This window comes from Carettochelys insculpta, chromosome 19, assembly GCF_033958435.1.
Source record: "Carettochelys insculpta isolate YL-2023 chromosome 19, ASM3395843v1, whole genome shotgun sequence".
NCBI classification, from domain to species: Eukaryota; Metazoa; Chordata; order Testudines; family Carettochelyidae; genus Carettochelys; species Carettochelys insculpta.
The window spans coordinates 26,264,764-26,292,623 of record NC_134155.1 but is presented as its reverse complement, the minus strand read 5'-3'; the positions used below and the strand labels follow the sequence as shown (position 1 = coordinate 26,292,623).

The 27,860-nt window shown below is 51.2% G+C and overlaps 1 protein-coding gene across 2 annotated transcripts in view; it reads left to right on the top strand.

Moving 5' to 3' along the window:
- Positions 1–27,860, top strand: part of STX1A (syntaxin 1A) — a 248,055-nt gene that overhangs the window by 69,012 nt on the left and 151,183 nt on the right. For both annotated transcript variants that reach the window (XR_012648198.1, XM_075014093.1), the window contains exons 2-3: positions 3,343–3,420; positions 4,664–4,763. Coding sequence is in view for 1 of the 2 variants with exons in the window: in XM_075014093.1 (XP_074870194.1) it covers positions 3,343–3,420; positions 4,664–4,763 (178 nt within the window). In the remaining variant the exon portion in view is untranslated. The remainder of the gene's footprint in view (positions 1–3,342; positions 3,421–4,663; positions 4,764–27,860) is intronic.

The following is a 27,860-nucleotide window of genomic DNA, read 5'->3' as shown; positions in this document are numbered from 1 at the left end:
CTCGCGCCTTCTCCGTCCACCACTGGTTTTTCAGCATGAAGGAGGGCACCTTGTGGGTGAAAGCACACTGAGAATAATACAACTGGACTGAAGTGGCATTTTCTAAAGGAAAAAGTGACTTGTTTGCTGTTTTTTGGTATTTAAAGACAGGGAGGAGGCAATATAGGGTTGTCTACAAGGAATGCCCTACTCTATGCATTTGGAGAAGTACCAGGGCATGATGGGACGCGTCACAGAGGGACACAATGTTCCCAGTTTTGGAGTGTTCCAGAGTGAGCTCCTTGGCTCCGTATACACTCACCATGTTGCTGCAGAGGGCTGATTGGAAGAATCCCGGTTTACTGATGCATGTGAGCAATGCAGTCTGTTTGAGTTTGAGGAGCTTGGAGGAGATGTTGTTATTTCTCTGGATAGAACCAGAACTGGAGTACTTGGGCAGAGTGGGCTGGAAAGGAGGGGTAGAGGTGGAGTTGTGGTGTAGCCCAGTTCTGGTACTGCCGAAGAGGAAAGCTGCAGACCACAACTGAGATACATTGGATAGAGCCTTGGAGAAAGGGCAGGGCTGATGAAGGGAGAGAAAGGGCCCTGAGCTCTGTCCCCCCATATCTGTAGGCAGTATGAATTGGGAGGGGGATGGCGACTGCAGTGAACATAATGTGCCGAGGGTCCCAGATTTCTCTCGGTGGGCCTGAGGGGCAGTCTGTGCACTAGGATAGCGAGGGCATTGCTGGCCAGAATTGCGTCACATTAGCCCATGGGTAGAAGCTTCCCCAAAACATCTCCACCCCCTGAAGTGATGGTAGGGCAGGGAAAAAGTAGGTGAAATACCAGAGGAAACAGCTGTACCAACTGCTGGGAGGGCCTGAGAGGTTGCAAGGCTGGGCTTCTCTGTGTTCATGATGCGTGGTGCATGTGTTCAAGCTCATGATACAACTGATGAAGTGGGTCTTTGCCCATAAACCTTATGCTCCACAAATCTGTTAGTCTCTAAGGCGCCACAGGACTTCTTAATCTGTATCTTCGAGAACAACAACTCGGGTACCACTCAGACACTTCTCTGTGTGTCTGCCTGTCATCCATCTGCTGCCAGGCCAGAGGGAAGTGACTCACTAGTACCTCTCAGTTCAAACAATTCAATTCAGATAGGCCAAATACGCATGTAGCTCTGTATTGAATAGAATATGCTGGCTGCTGCTGCTGCTGCCAAAGTAAGCTTAAGAATTTCTGACCTTGTGCTTGTGCACCTGGGAGTTACTCCCCTGTGTGTGCTCTGTATTGCCTTCTTGCACTTTTGTGGAGCTAGCAGCAGGGGAAGAGGGGAGTGGATGGCGGGATGAGCTCACTGGATGATTCTGTTCCACTCATGTCCTCTGACACACCTGGCATGTGCCACTGTCAGAAGACAGGACGCTGGGTTAGATGGATCTTCAGTCTGACCCCGGGGGGCTGTTCTTGTGTTCTGGAAGCCCTGGTTTTGTTTAGGTTGTTCTTTCCATGTTTGGTGTTTTTTTTCAAAGCGCCAGTTTTTGGATTCAGGTGAGTACATCAGACTCTTGGCTTGCTTTTATAAAAAGCAGCAAGCCAAAAAGCATGTAATCCTCAGACTTGTGAAGGAAAGCTTTAAAATGTAACCTCTAAAGGCTCAAAAAGCAGAAGGCACATGAACTAAAGACTCCGTTGTTTTTTCTAAAAGTTCACGATTATTCGGAGACTGATCTGTCATTTTTGAATGCTTGAAATTGGCAGTACCACTCCTGTCTAGGAGGGGACCTTGGAGTAACCCTTTCGATTTCATTGCACCTCCTTTTCTCCATCCAGTGAGACAGTAAATTGGAGCTTCTGTCCCTTCATTATTTCTGTCTCTCTCTCATGTCTCCTCTCAGCATGAAATCTTTTAACTGCCTCCTCATACTAAAGACAAGGGGGTGAGTTCACAATCTTCCATTGTTGTGTGCAGTGTTTCAGCCGTGTTGATCCAGGATATTCATGAGACCTTGTGTCTCAGATATGCTGGGACCAACATGACAACACCACCTCCTCACGTTGAAGATGTTTATAGGTATCTAATTTTGGTCACCGGCCTGTGAACTCTGCCCCCATCCCTCATTTCTGCTGAGGTTTTACTATGACAGGGCCACCAACAGCAAACTCAGTGTTTTAGTGAAGACACAGAAGCAATTTATGCACTATGATTATACTGTGTATTCTTTTCTACCCCATATTTACGAGTCACACGTACTTTTAGTCTTCGAGAGGTGGCCATGTTAGTCTGTAGCTACACAAAGATCTAGCAGTGTTGTAGCACCTTTAAGACTAACAGATTTGTTTATTAGATAGTGAGCTTTTGTGGGTGAGACCCACTTCATTAGACTTGAGCAGATAGTAAGAATCCAGGGGTTATATAGCACGGAGAGGGGAAGGAAGGAAGGAGGATGAGAAAAAAGGGCACATTAATAGGACCAGTGGAAGAAGTAAATTAAGTGATTACTCGGGATGGGTTCTATTCCTGCGAGTATGAAAGATGGGGAAATTGCCCTTGTGATAAAATCAAAAAAGCAGTCTTGTAGCACTTTAAAGGCTAACAATATTATTTGTTAGGTGATGAGTTTTTGTGGAACAGACCCACTTCTTCAGATCTGGAGAATACTGTAAGATAATTGAAATTTCTGTTAAATGTGTCAAACTTGCAAATGAATTCCAATTCAGATGTCTCCCTCTGTAATCTTGTGGTAGAGTCCTTTTGTACCAGAATGTCTACTTTCAAATCCTTCATTGAATGTCCAGGGAGGTTCCCCTATAGGTGTTCCCCCTACAGGCTTCTGTGTACTCCAGTTCCTGATATGTGGAGCAGATGGTTTCATTGAGCAGTTCTCTGCTGTGTGTGTGAGGACATCAAGTGATTCCTTCCAGTACATTGTGTAAAGATGTAAATGCTATCATTCTTATTTCACACTTCGGTGAACTGAGGCACAAAAAGCTGAAGCGACGTGACCACGAGCTGCAGTGGTGATTTTCACCATGCTTTTGTGTGTGAGCCTGATCTTGATATTTCCTTAAGCCTTCTCGTAACACACTGGATACAGTGTCCAGGGATTAATTCTTTTCTGTGCTTTTTTCTCTTCCGTTAATGTGTCAGCATTTAATTGATCCCTACAGGTTCTGGAGGGTCAGCATTACCTCTAGCGTCACAGGAGAATTGTAACCTCATCCCAGGCAAAGTTCAGGGGGAAGGAAGCCCGTGTGCTGCTGATTTGGAAAGGGCCATCATCTATCTGAGTGCTTAGAACAGATCAGTGATGTTTGTCGGGCAGCTTGCTGACATCTGTGTTTGTGTCTGCACAGGCAAAGGACAGCGATGATGATGATGAAGTCGCGGTTAGCGTGGACCGGGATCGCTTCATGGATGAGTTCTTTGAACAGGTGAGATGTTCATTTTCTCAGCGCTGCTCCCAGCTGTGCTACTGGTCAGAAGTACGTACTGCTCTCTTCCTGACCTGCCACTGCCTCCTCGGTCACACATGCAGCACACCCCATAGAAATTTAGGCATCAACTAAAATCATTCAGTCTTCACAACAGAACCAATGCTGTAATGCGTGATTACACAGGCTATAATGTAATGTGCAATTTGATCCTCCAGCTGTATCCATTGAAACCACTGTAACAACTGTACCAAATGTTAGAACCTATGAATTAGAACAGATGCCCCTAACCCAGTCTGGAGGAAAGCCACTGTCTTTTGAGGCAGCAGAAAGGCTTCAGAGTTTGAGTTTCTTGTTGTACGCTGTTTTGATTAAAGCAGAAAGGTATAAAATGTCCCTGAAAGTCCCTCTTCATGGGACCGGATTAGTTTTTTCAGTATGTATCTGGCTTACAAATGGGAGGTTCTGCTCAGACACGTGGATGGCTTGCAGCTTTTTAGGATACCTTTATTATAGTATGGGAGGGCGGGGGTGAAGACCTCTCTAGGCAGCCTTTCAAAAGCTAAATATACCATGAAATCCCATTCACCAATGGCTGAAGATGGGCAAAGTTACACAGCGAGTTGAAGGCAGAGGGTATTCTAGACAGGTGGATGAAAAAAGGGGCATAACTAAACCCTGGCTGCACTTCCCAAGCCATCATCAAGCTTCGTTGAAGTGTAGTATGGTGGGTGAGTGCTGGTCTGAAGTGCCCCTTTGCACTCGGTAGCTCTGCTCCCCCAGTGTGCAAGGCCAGCCCTGTGGATCCAGCAGTTACGGAGGAGCAAGCTGCTCTGCAGTTTAACTTGTGCACCGGCAGCAGAATTGTGAAGTGTCCCAGATGCAGACCCCTTATTCCTGACGCTCACGCATGAGTTCTCAGATTCCAGGGGAGTTTGCTGGGCTGGCATATTGAAATGACGTTTTCTAATGTGTAAACTGATCAGATGTGACCTGGAGTCACTGATATAATAAACATGGGAAATGGCTCTGCTTCCTGCTTAGAGCATCTCTTTTAATGGGATAGCCACGGTCCAGAAGCCAGTCAGTTGGTGACCATCAAAATACTTCTGCAAGAAGCAGGAAATACTCCTGCTTTCAGCCGAGGGACCACTCTAGCCTAGCAGCCTCTCTCCCCTTCCCATAGACTCTCCTGTCTTGAATATACTGAACAGCCATGTTGTTTTGGGCCATTTCTCTGTAGGTGGAAGAAATTCGAGGGTTCATCGATAAAATTTCTGAGAACGTGGAGGAAGTGAAGAGGAAGCACAGCGCTATTCTTGCGGCCCCCAACCCAGATGAGAGTGAGTGAGGCATTCGTGGCTGTCTGCTCCCACAGGCAGTGGGGTGGGTAACAGAGGTGTGCTCCCATGGTGCATGAGGCTCCACCTTTCTTGTGTGGCTCGATGGGACATGTGCAAAGGATTAGAGGCTGGTGCAATGTGACCTGGTAATGCTGGCTGTAACAGAACCAGTGTGTGCATAAAGTAGGAGGCTGCTGAGGTGTGTGATAATGACTGTGGAGCTGATAGAAGCCACCTGGGAAAGGGCTGGGCAGCTGGGAAAGAAGGCTAGATGGCTTGTTGGTAGGAAAGGACATGAGGAGAAGCAGTAGGGGCACCTTACCCCTGGTGCAGAATGATTCTGTGCCTGAGGCTGGTGGATGCAGTGAGTCTGTAAAGAAGACATGGCCCTTCTAATTAAGGTTAGTCATTTCCTGTTCCGCTCAGCTAGAAAACAAGTGTAATTCTCTGGTTAGACCTGGAGCTTGTTTTGTGCCACCTCAGTATCAAAGGTACTAAATTATAAACGAAGATACTAAATTGCCACCTCCAGTCTGGGTCACAGCTAGGAATCAGCAGTGTCCTGCGACCCTGCCAAGAGAGTGAAGGGGAGGTTGAGACTGAGAGAACTGGTGAGATATTGCCTGCTTGCTCCCTGGCAAGAGCTCCTGGCCACACAGGCTGCTAACGGTGAATAACTAAAGAGGCAGGTTTCCCAGGGAGTTCCCAGCACTGTGGGCACAGCCTGGGAAATGATGCACCGCTTTCTGGCCCTCCAGATTTGCAGCCTGGGCGTGGGGCTGGAGCAGGGTCTGGAGCAGGGTCTCTGAAATGCCTGCCTGGGGGTAGAATGCATGCATGGAAGGACCTTGCTTTATACCATCTCTTTTGCTCCACTACTGCCTAGACCTGGGGGTCAGCAACTGTTGGTACTCATGCCAAGTGTGGCACATAAGCCGGTTTTCACTGGCATGCGAGGCAGGAACTCGGCCCCCAGGCCGCCTTTTTATTAACAAAAGACCAGCGAATGCCACCAACCACCACCTAAATGGCAAAGCTCTGCACCTTCATTTATTTGTGAATGAAGCTGTTGTAAGTAGGACTATCAGTGACTTTAAAAAGTATCACTGGCATCATACAGAGGTCAAAAGGTCAAACTTTGGCACCCCGCCTCAGAAGGGTGGCTGACCCCTGGGCTAGACTGTAGTTCTCATGAAGGGTGAGTGAACCCATGAAGATTAAATAAGAATTGACCTGAATCTTACTCTGATCTGCAACCTAAGCTCACTTAAAGGTTGCCGGAAATGCTCTTTCTGTCTGGCTGCAGTGCCTGTCCCTGTGGTCTCTAAGAGCAAACTTTCAGATAGGCCTTTGCTCTCCCTGTCACGTGCTTTTAGTCCTGGACCCTGCTATGCACAAAGGCTCAGAGTCCCCTGTATGGTAGCTAAAAATGAGGCATTGGGAGGGTGAGATTTTCCTGAGGTGCCAGGAGGAGCTGGTGGATTCCCCAGACCCAGGTGCTCACCTCTAGATAAGAGATCACAGTAAGTGCAGAGGATCTGACCTGCCAGAGGCCGATCTGGGCAGCCGTGGTTTCGCTGTTGCTCAGTGGATATGCTTCTACTGGGGAGCCTTCCCTGAGCCGGTATCTGTAAGTGCCCCTGTGAGGGACAGGATTTAGTAAACACTTTGTGAATTGTCTTCCCCCAGTGAGCGTTTGGGTGAGTAGATACGCCTGGGACAGCTGTTCAGCGCAGCTTGGTGGGGCGCAGCAGGGCCGGCTGCCGTGTGCTCCCAACGGACTGTTCCGTGTGCTACCAGGGTACGGCAGGCAGCGCTGAAAGAAACGCTCCGTGTTTTGAAAAGACTCTGTGTGCACTCTAGGGTGGTGGTCAGAAGGAAGACGCCTGATTGCCACGTGCCTCTCCCCACCCCCGCAGCCAGGCACCCTCCCCCTCTTCTCTCGGTGACTCACTGGAGCTGCCCAGCCCCACAAGCCAGTGCAGCGGCTCGGGCAGCGGCTCCTCGGGTACCACACAGTGGCGGCTGCGTGGGGGCTCCTTGGGTGCCGCACGGCTTGAGGCTGGGAGGCTTCAGCGGTGCAGCACCCAAGGAGCTGCTGCACCAGCTGTGCAGCCCTGAGCCAGCCATGAAGCACCCACGCTCCCAAACCGCCACCACTGCGTGTCACCCGAGGAGCCGCAGCATCGCCACTCGAGCGGCTGCACCAGCCTGCCGACCCCCATGCGCCACAGCGCGCTTCCCCTTTCGCTGCATGTGGGCAGCGGGGAGCGCATGGGACACGGCGGCTCTGTGCTGTGTCCCCTCGCCCAGTGCTGTTCCACATCTTCATTTAGTCTTTGTAATACGAACACGAAGCGGGGAAGAGCTTCATTTCCGGGCACTTGCCCTCAAGGCCTCTCTCTGGTGGGGCCAGCCCTGGGGAGGCTGAAGGACTGTGACGGTTGCTTTTGGACGGCGATGTGGGGTGTCTGCTAGGGAGAAGACCGGCTGTCAAGCTGTGGGAAGCCTGTGCCTTTGGGAGCAGAGTGCTGTTTACAGGCCCAATTACAACCGTTCCTGACTCTTGTGCGTGTGCTGCAGGTACTAAGAGAGCAGCTCCGCAGAGGGCCTGCAAGGTGTGGGGAAAGATGAGGTAGAAGGTGGGAGGGTTCGATGTTCATTGACTGGCTTCTCCATCCCCTCCTCAGCCTCACTTACCCGTTATCCCTTCTTCTGCCTTTTGTGTCCGTCCTTGTCCCGTCCCTCTACGCCATGGTGTCCCATGCTGGGGGCATGAAGAAATTCCAGGGGGCGGGGGGAGCCAGGTGACCCAGTTCCCCCCCTTCATTCCCCCACCCCAAGAAAGAGCCGGCCTTTGGTTCCAGCTCTCAGCCCCTGCCATTTTATGTGGCTGACCTAGCGCAGCCGCTATAAAAATCAGGCGGTCGGCAAAGACCCACACGGAGCTTGCTGCCTCCTGCAAAGGTGAGTGTGGGCTGGGGGGGAAGGGGAGGAGGGGTAGGATGGGGTTAGATGGGGGCCGGGAGTGCCTGGCCTTGGGGAGGAGGACAGGGCAAGAGCAGGGTGCTAGTGGTGCCTGGCTTTGGGGGAGGGGAGGGGCTTGTGTGGGCGGCTCGTGGGGCTCAGGCTGGTGGCCATTCTGGGCAGCACGGGGCTCAGGCGGCGGGCGAGCGGCTGGCCCTGGCAGAGCAGGTGTCAGTCCAGGTTGGGTGGACAGCTCGGGCAGCACAGGGCTCGGGCACGTGGGCAGCTCTGGCAGCTGGGGCTGCACCCAGCAGCCACAAGGGGCCAAGAAGAACTGTTTGTACTTAGTTTTAATTTAAAATAACATTTTTATGTCAAGTTTTTGTGTTTATTTTAAATCACAAATTGAAGTTTTGTTAGAGGGGGTTGGGGCACCTGAGGGTTTCTCAGAAATCAAAGAAGAGGTTGGGCGGGGGGTGGGATGCCAAAAAGTTTGGGAACCATTGCTCTGTAAGCTCTCTCTTCCTGCTCTGTCCTTTATACACACTCCCTCTTCGCCTCATCCCTGGCTGCTCCATGCGCAGTGTCAAGTGCTAGACCCCCTGGGCCTTTAATCCCTAATTACACCGCAGTTAACATTCTCCCAGCTGTCAGCCTAGTAATGCAATTCCCCCACGTCTTCACATGCCTGGAGCCATCCTACTCACCTGCCATCGTGAAGGACTCCTTGGGTCATGTTTCCTGGCCTGGGATGTGCAGGAGGTCAGACCAGGTGGTCAGAGGGGCTTCCTGTGGACCTCACAGTACAGGAATCTATTGATCAGGCTGAGAGCTGATAGAAGGTAGGAACTTTTGGACAGTTTATGGAAGCCAGAGTTGGAGATGAGACTTTGGAAAGTGCCCAAGAAGTTTGAGCACAACTCCTGTTGTTGTTCAGTGGATGAGCTCCTGCTCCCATCAGTGCTTCTGTAATCCCTGCCCTAAATACCCATGTGTGCAGTAAAGGTGGAGCCTGTGTTTGTCTTCTCACATCAGTGCAGTGATTAGCATGCACTATCTTGTCGTGAGGGCTGTACAGGGGGCTAATTAGGGCTGGAAGCTGGGACCTTGTAGCAAATTAGTGAGTTGTTAGTAAAAACTTGCTGAACCACACTAGGCTCTCACCTGTGAGGGTCTCAGTAGGCCAAGGCCCAATGAAGTTGGCTCCTCCGCAGCATTATAAAGACAAGGCACTTGAGGCATAGCTACATTCAGGCTGTAGGAGGGGCATGGCCCAGACGGTCACAGATGGGTTGCTGAGGTCAATGTGAACACCGTGGTGGGGACATTGAATGCATCTGAGAGCAATGAAAAGCACCATTTTCTGGTCTGCAGCAAAGGAGGAGATAAGACCTGGAATGTAATTTGTCCTTTGTGTCTCTGGACAAACTACAGGACAATCTAATTAGATTGCCAGGAAAGGCATTAAAGTTCCCCAGTGCTTGTAATGTCTAGTGACAGTTGTATAGCTCTTCAGGCAGCTACAAGTCTGCTGCTTCTGAATTTCAGCAGATGGAGTCACTCTGAGGGCCAAGAGTGTCTTTGCACAGAGCTCCTGGTCTTCCTGAAGGACTCTCCAGCCCCAGCTTGTGAGGTGCTGCAGAAGTGCAGGGACTACTCTCTGTGATTCATCCTGGCATCCTGTTCACCTTGAGCTCAAATCTGTGTCTCAGTAATTAGTGCAGGGGCCACAGGAGTGTCAAAGAACCAGTGCCTGTCCACTCCAGTGGCACACTGGAAGTCTGGAGATGGTGGTGCTTTCTGCTGCTTCCATCCTAAAACGCAGCTGGCTCCTCTGTGCTGTCCAGGATGCTTTTCCTTGCTTCTGTGCCTCTGCAAATACCTGGACCCCTTCAGCCTGGGGCTAAGAAATGCAGTCGGGAAAGTGAGGTTCCCTCCTCTGCATCCTCCTGCCAGATGACAGAGGACACAGGAGCAGCAGTGTGCTGGTTCAGAGTGATGCCTAACTTGCCATTCAGTACAACTCAGAGTTGACTTGAGCAGTGTTCTGTCAGGAGGCTGTTCTGGTGGTGGATTATGGAGGGCTGGCAGGTGGCTGGACAGCCTCCATGTGCCCAGCATGGCAGCCAGCACTGGCCAAGCAGCCTTATGTTAATGACCTCTGCTTTCTGACATCAATTAGGTGGTTTCACCCCCAGATTGCTGCTGCCCTGAGCTTTCTAAGCAGGTACCAGCAGACAGGGAGCTGCTGGCTGCAGGGTGGGTTAGGCGGGTAAAAGGGAATTTGGCTCATTAATTGTGTCCGTGGGAAGAAGGCTCCAGGTAGGAATCATCAATGAGAAATGCAGCTTTGCACTCTTCCAGCAGCCTGAGTGGAAGAAGTGGTTGTGTGGATTGGTCTGCTGAGCAGTGAGTGAATCTGTATCTGAGGGTTATTTGTGACAGGGTTGTTGTTTAGCATGACAGCTCAGATGCTGCTGGGCTGATGCTTTGTTCAGCTGGGGATTTTTTATCCTCTTGTACATTGGGGTGAGTTTTGTGCTCATGAATTGAAGGACTGAGAGCAGCGCTCGCATGGCCAAGCAGGTCTGGTGCATTCAATGCACAGTTGTACCAGAGCCAAACAGCTTGTGCCTGGCGCTGCTGACCCCACCTAACTGCCTTGTGATGTGAGCCTGAGACCAGCCCAATACCCTTTTACCTTCTGTTTCTGTCCAGGTTCACACCCAGGAGTCCAGAGATGAGAGGGTTGGTGCATTTCACCACTGATCTGTCTGACACTCCCCAGCCCTAGCTCCAAGAGTTCTGAGATCCATTACAGATGCTTCATCTGGCTTTCTTGCAATCATGGCCTGGTAAATTGATATTAAGACTCTGAGCTAATTCCAAAGGTGTACACGCGAGGCACTTTGATATCAGCAAACAAACATGTTATATTCATTGTTTCTGAACAGACTTAATCATTCTAACAGTGTAGGCACACGGCCTGAGGAGGCACTTTGAAGCCAATCTGCGTATTTTCACAAGAAAGTAACTGAAGCCTGACTTGTCTATGCATGGCGATGTGGCTATGAGCTGTGCAGCGTCTGTTGCTTGCACTTTATACCCCTAACTTTAAAAACACATCCTCTTCAAGTATATGGGCAAATCTTCTTGGGACTAAGGGGCCCGACTGTGCTGCCTGGCAGCGCAGGATTGAGGTGGCTTGGAAATAACAAAAGAACGAGGAAAGAGGAAGTGGGGTCGTTGGCCAGTTAGGAAGAAATTGAGACAATCTAGGTATGACCTAAAACCGAATGCTTTTCCTGAGTATTCAGGGAGGGTGTAGAACCTGGGGCAAAGGCAGGACGGTGCATGGGAAGCAGAGTTTGGAAATGGACATTGCTAGATCTGCAGTGGAAGCAAAACTCAGAGCTGGATGTGTTCAGGTTGAGAGGACCAGCTCAGTGGAGCTGACAGCACACTAGGCCCCTTGGCACAGTGTGGGAGGGACAGCTCTCTGCTCCCAGAAGGAACAGGGCTGAGGACAGCCAGCCTTCAATGTCTTCTGTGTTGTACTGAAAAGTACCGCATGGGATCTTTTCAGGGGAAAAGGCAGGATGCCGCATTTATTGGTAATACACAAATAGCAATCAACACGTCATAGGCGTACGATATGTTACACACACACACACGCACACACGCACACTCCTGCCTTGTTGCTGTTACCAACAGTTGCTCCCCCTCATTGCCCTGGCCAGGTGAGTTAGATGGGGGAGGGGTGGGGCCGGGCTTCTGCTGATCCGGATTGATGCTCCGGTGCTGAGAAGACAAACCTGGGGTCCCTGTGCAAGATGCCTTCCATTGATAGTGTCCTCTCGCTCGCGCATGTTGACACCAATTAGCCAACTCATGCATGTGCATAGCCTGGGAGAGCGACCTTACGAGTATGCGTTTAGCACCTTCTTCTGGGCGGTGCTTCCAAAGGCAGCCCTGGCTGGTGACTCCCCAGGCGTCCATAGGTCCAAGCTTCTTTCAATGGGCCCACTTCACAGGGTCCATTGTCCTTCTCACTGGTCTTGCATCCAGCTGCTCCAAGTACCTGGAGTTGCCTGTCTCCCGCCTTTCCATTCACACCTCATTCACTCAACAGGGCACTCAATGAAGCAATCCACAAACAAAGGGCCCGGAGAGGTATTTCTCTACTTTATCTGCTTTTAGGAACTGTTCTACAAAATAGAACTACATTTCTGTATAACAGGGCTGAATACAGTGATACATAAAATCACTTGATACAGTATTTAAAAGCTTCAGTGAGAAACTAGTTAAAACAAAGATGTATCTACATCTGGACTGTGGTGCCCTGCCTCCCCAGGCAGCCCTAAGAGCTGCACAGTGCACGGTGGCAGCATTCTGGTGACAATTTAAAGGGCTTGTGGCTCTGAGCACCACCACAGCCAGAGCTGTGACCAGAACCCTGGTCCCCTTTAAATCATTAGGCCCTGGGGCAATTGCCACATTTGCTCCCCCTTCAACACTCCCCCCATCAGTGGCCTGAACCAGGTAAGCGCCATCCCAGAGCACTGAGAGACCTAATAATAATAGGATATGGAGGTCTACATCTCATGGAGCCGGAGGTCTTTGGGTCCAGTCCCCTGCCCTCTCAGCAGGACCAAGCGCCCCCTTCCCCCCTCAATCCCTAAATGGCTTCCTTGAGGATTGAGCTCACAACCCTGGGTTTAGTAGGCTAATGCTCAAACCACCAAGCTATCCCTCTACCCAGGCACATGAAACGGCGAAGATTTTAATCAGTCTGTCAACTCATGCATTCTCTTGTATGCCTGGAGAATAGCAAAGGTAGTGTCCATATATAAGGGGTGCAGGTAGGGAAGGAGTGGGGAGAAAGTGATCCGGGCAGCTAGAGACTTATTGGTCTGTTCTCAATAGTATAGAGAGCTTTAACCATTCTTTCCTTCCAAATCTGTTCTGAGGAACTGGTATATGGAGAAGGGGATGAGATACAAGAGGAGTGTGCCAGAGAGAGATCGTGCCAGGCTAATGTGGTATCTTTCTTGGGTAAGATAATTAATTCTCTAGACAAGGGAAATGCACATCGAGTCTATTTAGATTTAAATAATGCATTTGATCCAGTGCCACAAATGTATTAGTCAAGCTGGAGAGCATTATGGGGATGAGTACCAAGAGCTGCCATCTGGGTAAAGAACTGGCTATAAGGGAGAGAGCACGGTTTGTGCTGAAAGGAGAACTGCCAGTTGCAGGAAGGTTCCTAATAGAGGGTCTCAAGTGTTGGTCTCGGGACCAATCTTAGGAAATGTTTTCATTAACGTACGTGCTGACGACAGGAGGCTGGTTGGCAGTCTCCACCCGAGGAGGACTGGAGTATCACACAGAAGGAGTTGGATGACCTTGAGGAATGGGATGAAACTGAATCCTACCCAGTGTGAGTTCCTGCCCTTAGCGATTAATAGACTAGGCTTCGGCCTGGAAAGCAGGGCGTTGGGGCGTCACTAGAGAGGGGAAGCAGCCAGTTCCAGACAGAGTGGAACAAGAACTAGGGGTGCAGGACACAGAGCCCTGATCAGATACAGGGGCAAGGGGGAGGGAGGCAAAGGGGCGAGGCCAGAGCTGTGAACTCCAGGGAAGTGAATCCTGTGAGGGCGGGGCTTACAAATCCCCAGAGAGTGACCCCATCTCCCATGGGGGCAGTGAGGTAAGAACCCCCGAGGAGTGATCCCCTGGAGCAAGGTGGGAGGAAACCCGGGGGAATGACCTCCATAGGGGAAGGAGGGGGGAACCTTGGGGAAGCGTTACTCATCAGTGAGTACAATAGATGGGAGGCCATGGGGGAGGGGTGATGTGGACCTAACAAAGAAAGGAGGCAAGACCGCCAGGGGAATGATCCCAGGAGGCAAGGGGTATCAGGCACAAGGGAGTGGGGATCTGAGCTCCTGACTGAAGCATGCAAGATGTGAGCCCCAGGACTCTCCTGCTTTATTATAATACTTTTCGCTGCTCTGGATCCTTCTCACTAAGGTGCTCAAAGTGTTCTGCACACGTTAACGAATTAAGCCGTACACATTCATCGCTGAGAGGCAAGTGAGAGCAACTCCAGAGCTTGCATAGAGAGGAAAGGTAATTTGGCCAAGGCCATACAGCAGCTCAGTGGCAAAGCCACACATTCACTCAAGGAGCCTAGATTTCCCACCCTCTGCTCTGACCCATACACACATTGTGCTGTAGAAAAGGGGAAGATGTGTTGTAAATTCAACTGAACATATTCACACTCTGAGGAATTAATGAAAATTGATCTGAGTGATTTTTTTTCCAGTAACAGGTAAGCAGCATGGACTAGCTGAGTTCATAGATGACATGAGCCAGGATGGGTAGGAATGGTGTCCCTGCCTTCTGTTTGTCAGAGGCTGGAAATTGATAATGCTCCCTTTGCCCAACTTAAAAAAGGTGTACGGTGGAAGAGTTACAAACACATGTCCTTGGGGATGGAGGTTGCTCAGAACTCTGAAGTGTTCATATTTCTAAATAAAATCTTCTGGTGGTTCTTGCAAAAGTTTACAACTGAACATTGACAATACAGCTTTGACCCTTTACTTTGCAGAAGAAAAATGCTGCTTTTTCTTTATTTTAAACACAATATTGTTCTGTCTTCACTCTCCCTGCCCACCTCTGCTGCTGCTAGTGGTTGTGTACTTACCGTTCCAAATGAAGTATGTGGTTGACTGGTCAGTTCATAATTCTGATGTTCATAACTCTGAGGTTTTATGGCATTTATGATTGGTAATTTCATTTTTGTTAAGGTTTGTGATCTGAGTCACAAATCCCTTGACAAATCAGTTCTGAAATTTACTCCATGTAAACTCTGATTGCTGTAAGTTTTTGTCACTTTTGGTGCTCAAAAGAAAATTTATTTTGTTTTTGCCTGAAGGGGCCAATTCTGCCTATGTTCTCTGCGAGGGGAGTTTAGATGTTTTATGGAGAATTAATTGTATTTTGGAGCCGTTGATAAGGATACTGAGTGTTATCTGCTGTGTCTTTCCACCATAGACCAGTTATCCTCACAGGTTCCTAGCTAGACTCTTTTCTTGTCTTGTATAATAAATTATACTCAGTGAATGAATTATTCCTGGGAGCATAAATCCTCAAATCCATAACCAGTTTGCTTCAGTCTGTCAGTTCAGTCCATCTCCAGTGGACTTCAGAATGCTTGATAAATATTTAAAACCTCTAAGAGCTTCTGGGTAAAAGACAGTGAAGAACATTTCAGTTGCACATAATATAAATCCAAGATTCAATTCTCCAGTTTATAAATCTAAATTACATTAGATGGTAACATCTAGAGATCAGGATGGTTGAATACTTCATATAGATGTGGTCACCTCATCTCAGAAAGATATATTGGCATTGGAGAATGTTTAGAAGAGGACAACAAAATGATGAGGGGTTTGGAACGGGGCCATATGAAGAAAGATTAAAAAGACTAGGACTTTTCAGTTTAGAAAAGAGGAGATTAAAATGGGGGCTATGAGAGAGGTCTATAAAATTATGACAAGTGTGGAAAAAGTGAATAAGGCAAAGGTATTTGCTTGTTTCCATAACATATGGACTAGGGTCATCAAATGAAATTAATGGGTAGCAGGTTGAAAATGAACAAAAGGAAGTTTTTCTTCACACAGCGCATGGTAGGCCAGTGGAGCTCCTTTCCGAAGGATGCTGTGTAGACTAGGACTCTAACAGGGTTCACATAAGAGCTAGATGAATTCATGGTGGTTAGGTCTATCAATGACTATTGTCCATGATGTGTTGGAATGGTGTCCCTAGCCTGTGTTTGTGAGAGGCTGGGAATGGATGACCGACTGGAGAGGCATCACTCAACAATTCCCTGTTAGGTTCACTACCTCATGGCTTGCATTGTGGATTACTTTGTGCATTTGCTTGTGTGACCAGTTAGCCACCTTAACTCCACCAGCTAGGTTATCAGCCAGTCTGTTACTGCACGGTCAGCATTAGCATCTTCCTTGGTGCACGTACCTCCTAGAGACGTTTGCACAGCAGTGACTTGGTCATCAATCCACCCCTTTGTTGCTCGTTACACCATTTTCCATTGGTTCAGGGACAATGTCTGTTTCGGATGAGTAGTTCAATAACTGTTCAGTGAGATTCCATGCCTGCCACCATGTTACTTCGCTTGTGAGTCACCTACAACTATACACCGCACCACAGTCACTCTAACTCAGGGACCCATCCATGCAACAAACCTCGTTGCCAGCTCTGCCCACATATCTACACCAGCAGCACCATTACAGGACCTAACCAGAGCAGCCACACCATTGTGAGTTCATTCAGCTGCAATATAATTTATGCCATCATGTGCCAGCAATGCCCCTCTGCTATATACATTGGACAAACTGGACAGTCTCTACGTAAAAGAATAAACGCATACAAATCAGACATCAGAAATGGCAATATACAAAAACCCGTAGGAGAGCACTTCAATCTCCCAGGTCACACAGTAGCAGACTTAAAAGTAGCTATCCTATAGCAAAGACATTTCAGGACCAGACTCCAAAGAGAAATTTCTGAGCTACAATTCATCTGCAAATTCGACACCCTCAGCTCTGGCTTAAACAAAGACTGCGAATGGCTGGCTAAATACAGAAGCAGCTTCCCCTCCCTTGGTGTTCACACCTCCAGATCAACTGCTGGTAGTAAGCCTCACCCTTGCTGACTGAGCTAACCTTGTTATCCCCAGCCTTGCTCTGGCTTATTTATACCTGGCCCTGCAGATTTCCAAGACCAACATCTGATGAAGTGAGTCTGTGCTCACGAAAGCTCATGCTTGAAACTTTTCTGTTAGTCTATAAGGTGCCACAGGACCCTTCGTTGCTGCTACATCCAAAGAGAGACATGCAAGCACTTGAAGGGGAGGAAAGTTACCTACCTTTCCTTAGCCGTTGTTTCTTGAGATGTACGGCACATGTCCTTTCTGTGACTTGCCTTCCTTCCCCTCTTCATAGGGCTTTATCTGCTAGGAAGGAACTGAACAGCTGTACCTGTATGCAATGACGTGTGTCAGTAGAGGGACCTTGACTCGTCCTAACATATACTTATAATGAAAACAAGTTGGACAACCGTGTGTGGGGCACAATTACTTTGTCAATAATCTTTCAGCATCTGTTAGAATAAGAAAGTTCCTGGTCTTCAAATACACACATAGTTATTGAGGTTGTCTTCTTGCGCAGAGCTCTCTGGGGCTGAAGTTGCAAGAAGCGGTTCTGAGGTGTGTGAGGTGTGCCTGGGCTGTGGAGCTGGCACTGCTGAGCAGTTCTGTCGGTACCGTGGAGCAGAAAGGGTGCGCTCATTGCTGTGCATTCCCTCAGTGATGGAGGTGTCAGGCATTCACCAGATCTCAGAGCCAGCCCTGGCCCTAAGGGTCCTCCATGGAGCTCCTCCCATGCAGTCCGCTTGATGCTGCTGGTACCACTGCTCGCTGGCTCTGACTCCGCCACCCTGTAAAGGCTGCCAGACAGAACAACTGGCTGCTTCTCTTTGCTCCAGGGTGCAGGTGCAACTAGGGACATGCTGCGGGTACAGGCCCACAGACAGCGGGGCCCAGCCCAGAGAAGCTGTTGGGTTGGGGCGCTCAACCCCAGCTGCTCCCTGGGGTTTTCTGCTTCTTAGCAAGGCAGCCAGGCAGGTGAGAGGGGCTAGCCAGGGGTGTGCACTGCCTCCCACGGTCTGGGACTGCCCCATCCCCATACCCCTGGGGGGCTGCAGCTGCGTGTAGTGAGAACTCTTCTGATCTTCTACCCTGGACGAGGGAGCCAGGGCAAAGTGTGCAGCATGAGTGGAGCCTGTGGCTCCCGGCTGCCTGTGCAGGGGCAGAGGAGACTTCACATGCAAGCTGCCGCTGCGTATGTTCCTCTCGCTCCCTGATTGGCACCAGAAGAGCAGCATATCCTGGTATGTGCAGCTGTAGCCTGCACCCACTCTCCAGAATGGCGCCCTTTTCCCCCCACCCCACATTCATCCCTACACCCCCTGCCCTGCCCCCACCAATTCCTCCAACTCCCACATCTCCCCTGCCCTACCTGGACTCCCAAACACTCCTGATCTGACCCTCAGCCCTGATTCCTGCACCGCCACATACCTTGTGCCCTGAGCCCCCATCTCCCCACCCCCAGCCTCCTGCTCTTATTCTGGAACACCCAAACCCCCTTGCCCTGAGTCGCCCCGCACCCTAACCCTCTATCCTGAGTCCCCCCTCTCAAATTCATTACAGGGACGGCTGTATGCACCCCTCCAACTCTCTCCCCTGCGTGCTCCCCCCAGGGAGTGTGATACAACAGTACCTGTAAGAAACGTACATTACTTTCACCCCTGCAAAATACTAGGCACAACTAAAACTGCAGACGCTGATTTAATCACTTTCTTTGGTAACTGAGGAGACGGGGTAAAATAATAAACATCAGCTGACCAGGAATGCTCACAGGGTGAGCAGTGAGAGCAGAAGAGGGCCCAAAGGCACAACTAGCTTGCGTGGTCCCCAGTCTCCAAACAATGAATTACACCCCTGCCCCAGGGCCACTCGACTCCTTTTCCCTCTGCGCCTGCTTCCCTGGCTGCCGTGTGCTTCCTGCTCAGCGTACGAATGGTTGTATGGCTGTGGGCAGACTCGAGTGTGCAGCAGGCTGGTGCCCACTCAGTGGCTGTGGGGATGCTGTTCTGCGCTCAGAGTTCCCCGCAGGTATCCACCTGCTGTGGTTCGTGTCAGACTGCCCAGGGAACTTTGAGTCTAGGTGAGCCCTCCGGCCTGGGCTGCCGGATCCACCTCACAAGGGCAAACCGGCAACAGCTCTTATGGCACTAGCTGAGCAGAAACAGCAGCTTAGTTGTTTTGGCCTGAGCAGTGGTGGGCGGCTGTGTGCAAGCCCATCGTAACGCCTTGGGTACAGCCTTCTGCCCAGCCACAGCGGCTGTGCTGCCATGTGTGCCCTGCAGGCTGCATAGGGCACGTGACCAAGAGCTACCCCCATCAAAGCTAGTGTGAGCAGGTCTGTGTGTGCTGGGAACCGCACCCCTAGTGTAGCCATAGCCTGGCTGCGTGGCTCCAGGCTACACACACACGCTTAGTGCACTGTGGACTTACACCCTGGTTAGCTGAACACTCGGTCTCCACACAGACAAGCCCTAAGCATTGAGTTCCCTGCACAGACATCACTGCTGCTTTGTGCAGAGATGCGGGCAGGCAGGAGTAGTCCCTGGTTCAGAGCGCACACAGGCATGCCCCTGAGCCGATCCCACGCCCTGGAAGAGATGGGCCTGGTCAGTGCTCTGAGACCAGGCTGGAAAGCCCAGGTTCCTGGAGTCTGACGGGCTGAGAGAGAGAACGCATCCCAGTTCCATGGCTCGAGCCACTGGAATGAGGATGTGAGCTTTGAAGTGTCAAGCCTGGGGCATATTCTGCACCGCACTGCAGGGCTCCATCCAGGGTTTAATTGTAAAAGGATGGAGCATCCAGACCAAATAGTGCCCTGGCAATGCTTTCGCTGAAGACAGCAGGTTGCTTGAGCAGTAGTTGTTCATGCCACAGGCGGGTGTTCATGTGGCATTCCTTGGTAGGATTGGAACAAGGGTAAAAATTCAAAGGAGTGTTTCTGTGGAAAGGACATGGATTTTCTCCTCAGTCCTCTTGGTTTTGCCCTTAATCTCTGCTCAAAGATGTCCTTCACCCCTCCACTCCCCGAGCATGAAAACAAAACTCACTTCAGTTTCTAGTGGAGTGCCCCAAGGTTTGGTTCTGGGTCCTGTTCTGTTCAACATATTTATCAATGACCTGGATGAGGGGTTCGACTGCACCCTCAGCAAGTTTGCGGATGACACATAGCTAGGGGGAGAGGTAGATACGCTGGAGGGCAGGGATAGGGTCCAGACTGACTTAGACAAATTGGAAGACTGAGCTGCAAGAAATCTGATGAGGTTCAATAAGGACAAGTGCAGAGTCCTGCACTTGGGCCAGAAGAATCCCAAGCATTGTTGCAGGCTGGATCCAACTGACTTGGTAGTATTTCTGCAGAAAAGGACCTGGGAGTTGTAGTGGACAAGAAGCTGGACGTGAGTCGACAGTGTGCCATTGTAGCCAAGAAAGCTAATGGCATATTAGGTTGCATCAAGAGGAGTTAGTTAGGAGGAGTATTGCCAGTAGATCCAGAGAAGTGATTATTCCTCTTTATTTGGCTTTGATGAGGCCGCATCTGGACTACTGTGTCCAGTTGTGGGCCCCCATTTACAGGAAGGATGTGGATACACTGGAGAGGGTCCAGCAGAGGGTGACCAAAAGAATTAGGGGGCTGGAGTCTATGACTTACGAAGAAAGGTTGAGGGAATTGGGACTGTTTAGGCTGCAGAAGAGAAGACTGAGGGGGGACTTGATAACAGCCTTCAACTTACTGAAGGGAGGTTGCAAAGAGGCTGGAGAGAGGCTGTTCACAGTGGTCACGGATGGCAGAACACGGACCAATGGTCTCAAGTTGCGGTTGGGAAGGTCCAGGTTGAACATTAGGAAAAACTTTTTCACTAGGAGGGTGGTGAAGCATTGGAATGATCTAACCAGGGAAGTAGTGGAGTCTCCATCCCTGGAGGTGTTTAAGTCTCGCCTCGACAAAGCCCTGGCTGGGCTGATCTGATGGGTTTGGTCCTGCTTAGAGCAGGGGGCTGGACTTGATGGCTTTTTTAGGTCTCTTCCAGCTCCATTGTGCTATGATTCTATGATTCAGTTAAAATGAAAACAGCAGCAAGGGAATGGAGTAGGAGAAATTCAGCAGCTGGACCGCCCAGCTCATAGGGTCAGTTCATTTGTAGCTCCGACAGGGTGCTCAGCTTCGTACAGGGCACAGAAAACAAGATAGTGCCAGTCTCCTTCTCTGCTGTTAGACTCTGCACTTATCCCAGCATCCTTACGTGCTGTTCTCATTGTGTAACGCTGTTGTCCTTTCCCATCATGTTATCTGTATGTGTGCCAGGGCCGCGTCGAGCCTGGGTTATGTCTTTACCACCACCTGGCTGGTGGCAGCGCCTAGAGACCACAGGCCCCATGGTGCTCACTAGTGAAGAGATGGGTAACAAAGGTACCAGGTTACAGTCCAAGTACAAGGCTGACAAGTGCTGTCCACGCCTAGGACTGTGCAGACATTTCACAGACTGGCAGAGTTTTTAAGGTGGACAACCAAAACTGCATTTTACCCATTGGAATGAAATATTGACCTATCGAAATTCTTCGGAAAAGGCAGGAGAGCGATGTGGAGAGCATGTCTGCCCAGACTAGCCACATGGAGGACCTGGTTTCAAGTCCCATACCCAATCAGGCAGTGCAGGGACTTGAACCGAGGCCCCCCTCCCACCCTAAGGGAGTGCCCTGGCCGTAGTGCTATTGGCTGGTCTGAGTGTGGGTGTTTCTCTCACCCTCGTGTTCCTGACATAAGAAATTCCATTCTGGACTGAGAAACTGTCCTGGTGACAGTGCTTTGTTGGAAATGATGCAGCCTTGGTTAGTTTCCTGGCTCCAAGGAGCGTAGGGGAGTGGGGAGCCAGGCTGCCACTGGTTCCTGGCTGCCTGCCACTGGCTGGAGCCAGGAAACTGACCAAGGCTGCTGCCAGGTTCTCTTCCATTGCTGAGACAAAGAAGCCAAGAATGTCCCATGCTCCTGCAGAATCCAACCTCTCCCTTCCCGGGCACAAATGCCAGGGTCCAGTACCAGGCCTCTGCATGCTGCCTGCAAGGCAGAGCTTGTCCAGGTTGGCTGGAGCTGGCCTGTTGTGTGATTTCTAACTGCAGACTAGGAGCGTCTGGGGCAGCCCTCACTGGAAATGCCCAGGTCAGGGCAGACTGCAAAAAGAAGAGCAGATACTCCCAAGTCTGGTGGGGTACCCTGATGTTAAACTCCCCAGCCAGTCACAAACTCTGCTGTTCATCCCTGGTATGGCTTATCAAGAAGCTGCCCTGAAAAAAGGAATCCTACAGCCCCTTTATTGTGTTCCATGTCTCTGGCTACTTCTCAGCATGTGGTCCAGGCCCGCGAGAAGTTGTTTTAAAACTGCTTACTACACAAAATGTTCTCCTCACCCCCAAAAGCCAGCCACATTGATAGGTCAGTATTAGGTTGTCTCTTTCCCCAAATACAACATTGCCAGCCTGTCCTTAGTGTCTAAAACTAAATGGGTTCTTATAAAGAAAACCAGAACAAGAAGAGTTGTGAACTCGTAAAGTCGACTCGTGCATGCAAAGACTTCAAAGTCCATATGTCAGGGTCTTAGCAGTACTGGTGACTTTGCTGGACACAGTTTCTTTTGGACACATGGATGGGTCATTCAGTCCTTTGTTGAGAGCTTCAGTTTCTAGCAAAGGTCCTCCGTGGGAGAGAGTCAGGACTGAAGACAAGATGGAGGTGATATACATGCCCTTTGGGGTCTTTTTGTCATGTGTCTGGTACTTTGTGTCCCAGAAATGGGATTGAAAGGCCTTAGAGTTCTGTCCATGGTCATGTCCCTTCATACCTTGCTGAGCCATAAGGTGCTCAGTGGGTTCATTGTACAGCAGATGTCCCTTAATGGGCCAGCAAGCAGGCCTAGTGCTGACGCCATTGTATCTGGGAGCATCACCCAGAAACACGGCACAGGTTTGGAAATACAGAAAAACCCAACAAAGCTATAACTCATAACACGACGATGGTGCAAACAGAGAACAAACTGATCATACTTCGCAAATCATAACATCTCCACTGACCAGTTACGGGTCCCATTCCTTGCCGTTTTCCAGTAGAGGTATCAATAATGACATAAGCAACAAGAAGTCCTGTGGCACCTTATAGCCTAACAGATATTTTGGAGCATAAACTTTCATGGGCAAAGATGCATCTGATGAAGCGGGTCTGTGCCCACAAAAGCTCATGCTCCAAAATATCTGCTGGGCTATAAGGTGCCACAGGACTTCTTGTTGTTTTTGAAGATACAGATTAACTCGGCCACCTCTCTGATGAATGATGACATATTGTCCCCACATACAGTGTCACAAGGAATTTTTAAACATTGCTTTTCCCTTAAAGGCTCTGGGCATGGGAATTTGCTTCCCATAGCCAGAGATAAGGGGCCTTTGTGCTCTGGCTTCCAGCCCATGTGCCAGTGCTGTATTGAGGTGTTTTGAGAGGAGGTGAAGTGGGCTGTGCCCCCCATCCATCCCTGGCCCTCTCCTACTCATGTCCAGAACAGTGCTGACATCCCAGCACTACTGAAGGAGTTGAGATTGCTGCTGCCAAGCAGGGAGAATCTGATCTGGAATAAATAAACAAGAAAATTCCTCCATACGCTAGTTTTCTAGGGACACAACTTCCTGTCAGAATAAATGAAGCAAGACGATTGGTCGTTTTCCAGTGAGTCTCACCCTGCAGACAACTGTATTGGTTTAAAGGGTAAGTCAATCATTCCAGTTCACGGCCTTCTTTTACAACGTGCCTTTCTCCTACTGTTTCTGTAGACAACAATTCCATTCTCACTTCTACCTCAGTCAGTTGTGTACCTATTCAGTGACCCTTCATGGGAAGGTGTTTGGGAAACACTCCTTTCCTTGGATAAATGTTACTCAGCGCTGGAGCCATCCTCCCATTGTGTGACTGCTTCACCATGTTCCCAGTGTCTCCCGTTCTGCCTCCCTTATGGCCTCCTCCCAGATCAGTTGGGACCACCTGGCCAGAGCTCTACGTTTGTGACTGGAATTGTTATGCGTATTAGGCTGGTGCCTAGTAACCAGCCCTGTTCTGCTGGTGTGGCACACACCCACCACAAAGCCCTTACAAGACATTGCCACCAAAGTGCTTTGACAGGATCCGAGGCTGGATGGGTGGGTCAGGGGCTGGTCTGGGCCTCCAGACATACAATTCTCAGTTCAGTCAGACATCAGGCATATCCCTTCCTCTGCTATAAAATGCGAGACTGACCTCAGCTTGTGAAGTGCTCCAAGATCTGCTAGGGAGATGCACTTCCGAAGAGCTATGTCTTTGGTGTTCTTTCATCTGTCGAGTCTCAGCTCCCACTCTGGAAAATGCATCACATTCCTTACTGTCAGGGTGCCTAGGTACTGTGGTGGCGAGGGGCCTTATGGACCATCTGTCAGCTCCTGTCCGTCCCGGAGGGATGAGGGGGTTCCTTGTTTCTTCTTTGTCTGCCCTTATATGGCACTGCTAATCTGCCAAGCTCTGCATGAATGTTCCTCCTGCTCGGAGAGGATGAACCTTTTTATTCCAGCGAAAGAGTTAGTTTACTAGTCAAAGCCCCAGTCCTTCTGTTCCATGCCAGAGGGGGCCTCCACCTCTTCTTGTTACCCATCTTCCCTGTGGTTCCTTGTGTGATGGGGTTCAGGGGTCCCCAAGCACTGCACCCTGGCCGCAGGCAGGAGTGACTGTCGCTCAGCAGGTAGACCAGGAAGTTTGTTAGGCGACAGAGGCCCAGTTTCTCACAGAGGTGTCAGTACAGCCGGCAGAGACAGTCACTCCAACCCGTCCTGGGGAGAATAGCCTGAGGGGTGCCCCTCTGGGGTGTAGCTTCCCCCTCGCCAGGCTGGCTGCCTTCCAGCTCCCTCTTCCCCCAGCTTCCAGCTGCTGACTCCGAATCAACCCAGCTCGGCTCCTCCCTCCTCTTTGTTCAGGGCAGAGGTGTTACCTGCCAGCCTAGGTTATAGCCCCAGGGTCATTCTTAGCTGCTGGGAGCTGCTCTGCTTGTCTCATACACATCCAGCCTGAGTCTCACACATGCACTCCCCCCACTCCATCACACCTTGATGGTCACTACTTGTTGTTTTCAGCTGGCTCATACTGTGCTTTTCCTCTCCCTCAGGGCGTCTGAGAAACATCCCACTGGCCTGCAGGGTCAACCACAACAGAGCCCGAGCAGCCACCCTGCCCAGACCTGCTCAGCAAGCACTGAGCATATCGTGAGAGGACAAAACCCTTTCCTGTATTGCACTGATTCCAGCGGCCTTTGCAGCAAGGGAAGAAAGTGCAAGCAGCGTGTGCTCTGCTGGGTGTGCTAAATGGATGGTGCAGGGTCAGTGTGCTGCGTGCAAACATAGAGCCCTACTGTTGGAGGCTTCTAAGCGTAGCAGAGCTGAGGTGTCTCCCAGGCCCAGACGCGCCAAGATTTCCTTTGCTGGCATCTCTAAAGCAGCCACAGGTTATGTCGAGGTGTTTCACAGCACCTGTCCCTGAAGGCTCTGCGTGCACTCTGGTGGTACGTGTATTTGTACAACATTCATGTCTAATACTGGGGCTACAGAAGGTCTGAACCTATGCTGGCAGAGTGGCTGTGAAGCATCTCTTGGGCTAAAGGTGACGGGAGGTGTGCGAACGGCTCAGGCTGCGCTCATGGCATTTGTCTGCACGAGAAGCAAACCAGGCCTTTCAGGTTCCAAGCCCATGCAGCCCTGAGGGCCTGCATGCACTCCAGAGGGAAGCGGAGGGGCACTGACTGTATCTTGGCAGGGCAGTGTCACCTCTGCCCAGGGATGCTGGTCTGACAGCCACGCTAGCACCTCCATGTAAGAGCTGGGAGGCTGGCAGTGTGTCACCAGCAGGTTTCTGAGAGCCATTTCTGGACCCTCTTCTGGGAGGAGAACAGGGAACCTCTGGAAGAGCCCAGAGAGACTCAGAGGGAGAATTCACGTAGCCATCTGGCATCAGGTGGGAACGTAAGACCATTTGCTCAGTTCTCGCCTGTGTGCACAGCCCAGCTGCTGGCAGTGCTTGTTCCAGCGCATTCCAGCACTGCTGGAGCCCCAGGCTCGAGCAGCACAGCTCGGAAAAGAGCCATGCTCATTCCTGGTGGGCAGGCCCACTGGTGGCTGTTGGCCAGGATGAGCAGAGATCGAACCCTGCTCTGAAGTGTCCCCAGCCTGTGACTGCTAGAAGCTGGGAGCAGGTGACGGGCTGGATCACTCCACGATGGCCTGCTCTGCTCATTGCCTCTGAAGCCCCTGGTATGAGCCACTGTCGGCAGACTGGACACTGGGCAAGATGGACCTTTGGTCTGACCCAGCCTGGCCCTTGTCATGTTCTTACCTGCGCTGGCTTCGTCAGGGCCGTTGTGAAGAACAAGGGTGATGTGGTGATTTCCTTCGGCAGGCCGAGGAGCTGCTAGCTGGAGTCGGGGGCTGGGCAGTTGGGAAGGGTAGTGGGTAGACTGGCTCAGCTGCAAGACTTGAGGCTTTCCATGTGCAGTGGAGAGACGCTGATGTGAGCTGTGCTGAGCTGCAGACCTTGGGGCACGAGCAGTCGCGGTTCTCCGGTGGAGCTCTTGTGTTGGCAGTTGAGCGTGGCTGCCCAGCGTGTTACTCAGAGCATCCCAGCTTGTTGCTAACTGCTGGCTGGAGAGGAAGAGGGCTGGGTCTCTGAGCCCCATCCCCTCTGGGCTCCTCCCCAGGATGGATGGGACCGACGGCTTCTGGTTCCTGCGCTGACCCGTCTGTTCTACGCTGTGTCCCTGTCGCCCCATAACCCGCCTGATCCCCCCACTGAGAGAATCACGTCTGCCTGTGGCTGGGGGCAGGGCCTGGGGACCCCCCGCTCTGTGACAGGGGGCTCTGAAGGGAGGTTTGTGTGCAGGAGGTGGTTTGGGCCAGGGGCTGGTGTGCAGGAGAGGGCTGGGGGAAGTTTGCTTGGGGGGGTTGTGATGGAATGGGGGGTGGGTGTGAGAAGGCCAGGCTGGATGCGTGTGTGACAGGTGGCTGCGGATGACCCCTGGGGCTGTAATCTAAACTGGCAGGTAACACCTCTGTCCCTGAGCAAACAGCAGGGAGGAGCAGCGCTGGGTTTTGAATCAGAGGTGGCAGTTAAAGCTGGGGGGCCAGAGGGAAGGCAGCCAGCCTGGGCTGAGGGGGAAGCTACACCCCACATGGGGCACCCCTTGGGCGCCTCTCCCCAGCATGGGTTGGAATGACTGTCTCTGCCAGCTGTACTGACACCTCTGTGCTGAGCTGGGCCTGTCGACTAACAAACTTCCCGTTCTACCTGCTGAGTGAGAGTCACTCCTGCCTGTGGATGGGGTGCAGAGCTTGGGGACCTCTGAACCTCACTACACTGGTGGCAGCAGTGGGATGCACTGCACGCATGGATGGGCTTCTAGCAGTGGCTGACTGAATGCGCTAGAAGGAAGTAGACTCACAAGAACCAGAGTGCTGGGGGGCGAAACAAAGCAATTTTTGGGAACCATATGGTGCTGCAGCTTCAGCCGGTGGGTCGGCACCGTGGGGGGATGGCAGGGAGATGGATCACACACGACTCCTGAGGGCAGACGTTGTAGGACGGTGCAGGGAGAGGGGCCTGACCATGGGGAAGGCGACCAAGTCCCAGTGGATTGCCCAGCTGGAAGAGAATGACCGATCCAGGGGGCCAGATCCTGTTCCTGCAGGAAGTGGCCAGTCACCCCCGGGAGCATTTTGGATTCTCAAGCAGGAGGGGGTGCTGGACACCACCAGATGGACACGGTGCCTGCCAGGTCGTGCTCAGTTGGCAGTGGTCCATTCTGGGCAGAGTCCCCCGCGGCAGAGCTGCAGTGGCTGGAGTTTGAGATGCGATTAAAGGAACTGGAAGCCCGGGAACAAGAGAGAGAGCAGGAGCATGAGTGCCCAGCCACAAGGGAGGAGAGAGAACGAGAGCAAGAGCATGAGTGGACCATGGCGCAGATGAGACATGAAGAGGCCCCGGCTGCGGTGAGTGTGGAGAGGGCCAGGAGGCCCAGGATGGCCAGTCACTTTGAGATGCACCTGCTGGCCCAGTGTGAGGACCTGGGGGATCTGGATGGGTTCCTTACCTCCTTCAAGTGAGCCTGCGAGTTCTACCGGGGTCCCCCAGCCAAATGGTTCCCCCAGCTTATTCCCTTTCTGGACCAGAAGGCCACTGTGGTGCTCAACGAGCTCAAGGGGCTGCAGCCCGGGGACTACTAATGGGTCAAACAGGCTCTGCTGCTTAAGTTCTGGCTGACCCCCAAGAAGTTCCAGGAGGCACAGAAGAGGATAGAGGAGACCCATGTAGACCTGGCCTCCTGCCTGAGACAATACTACTGCAAGTGGGTGTT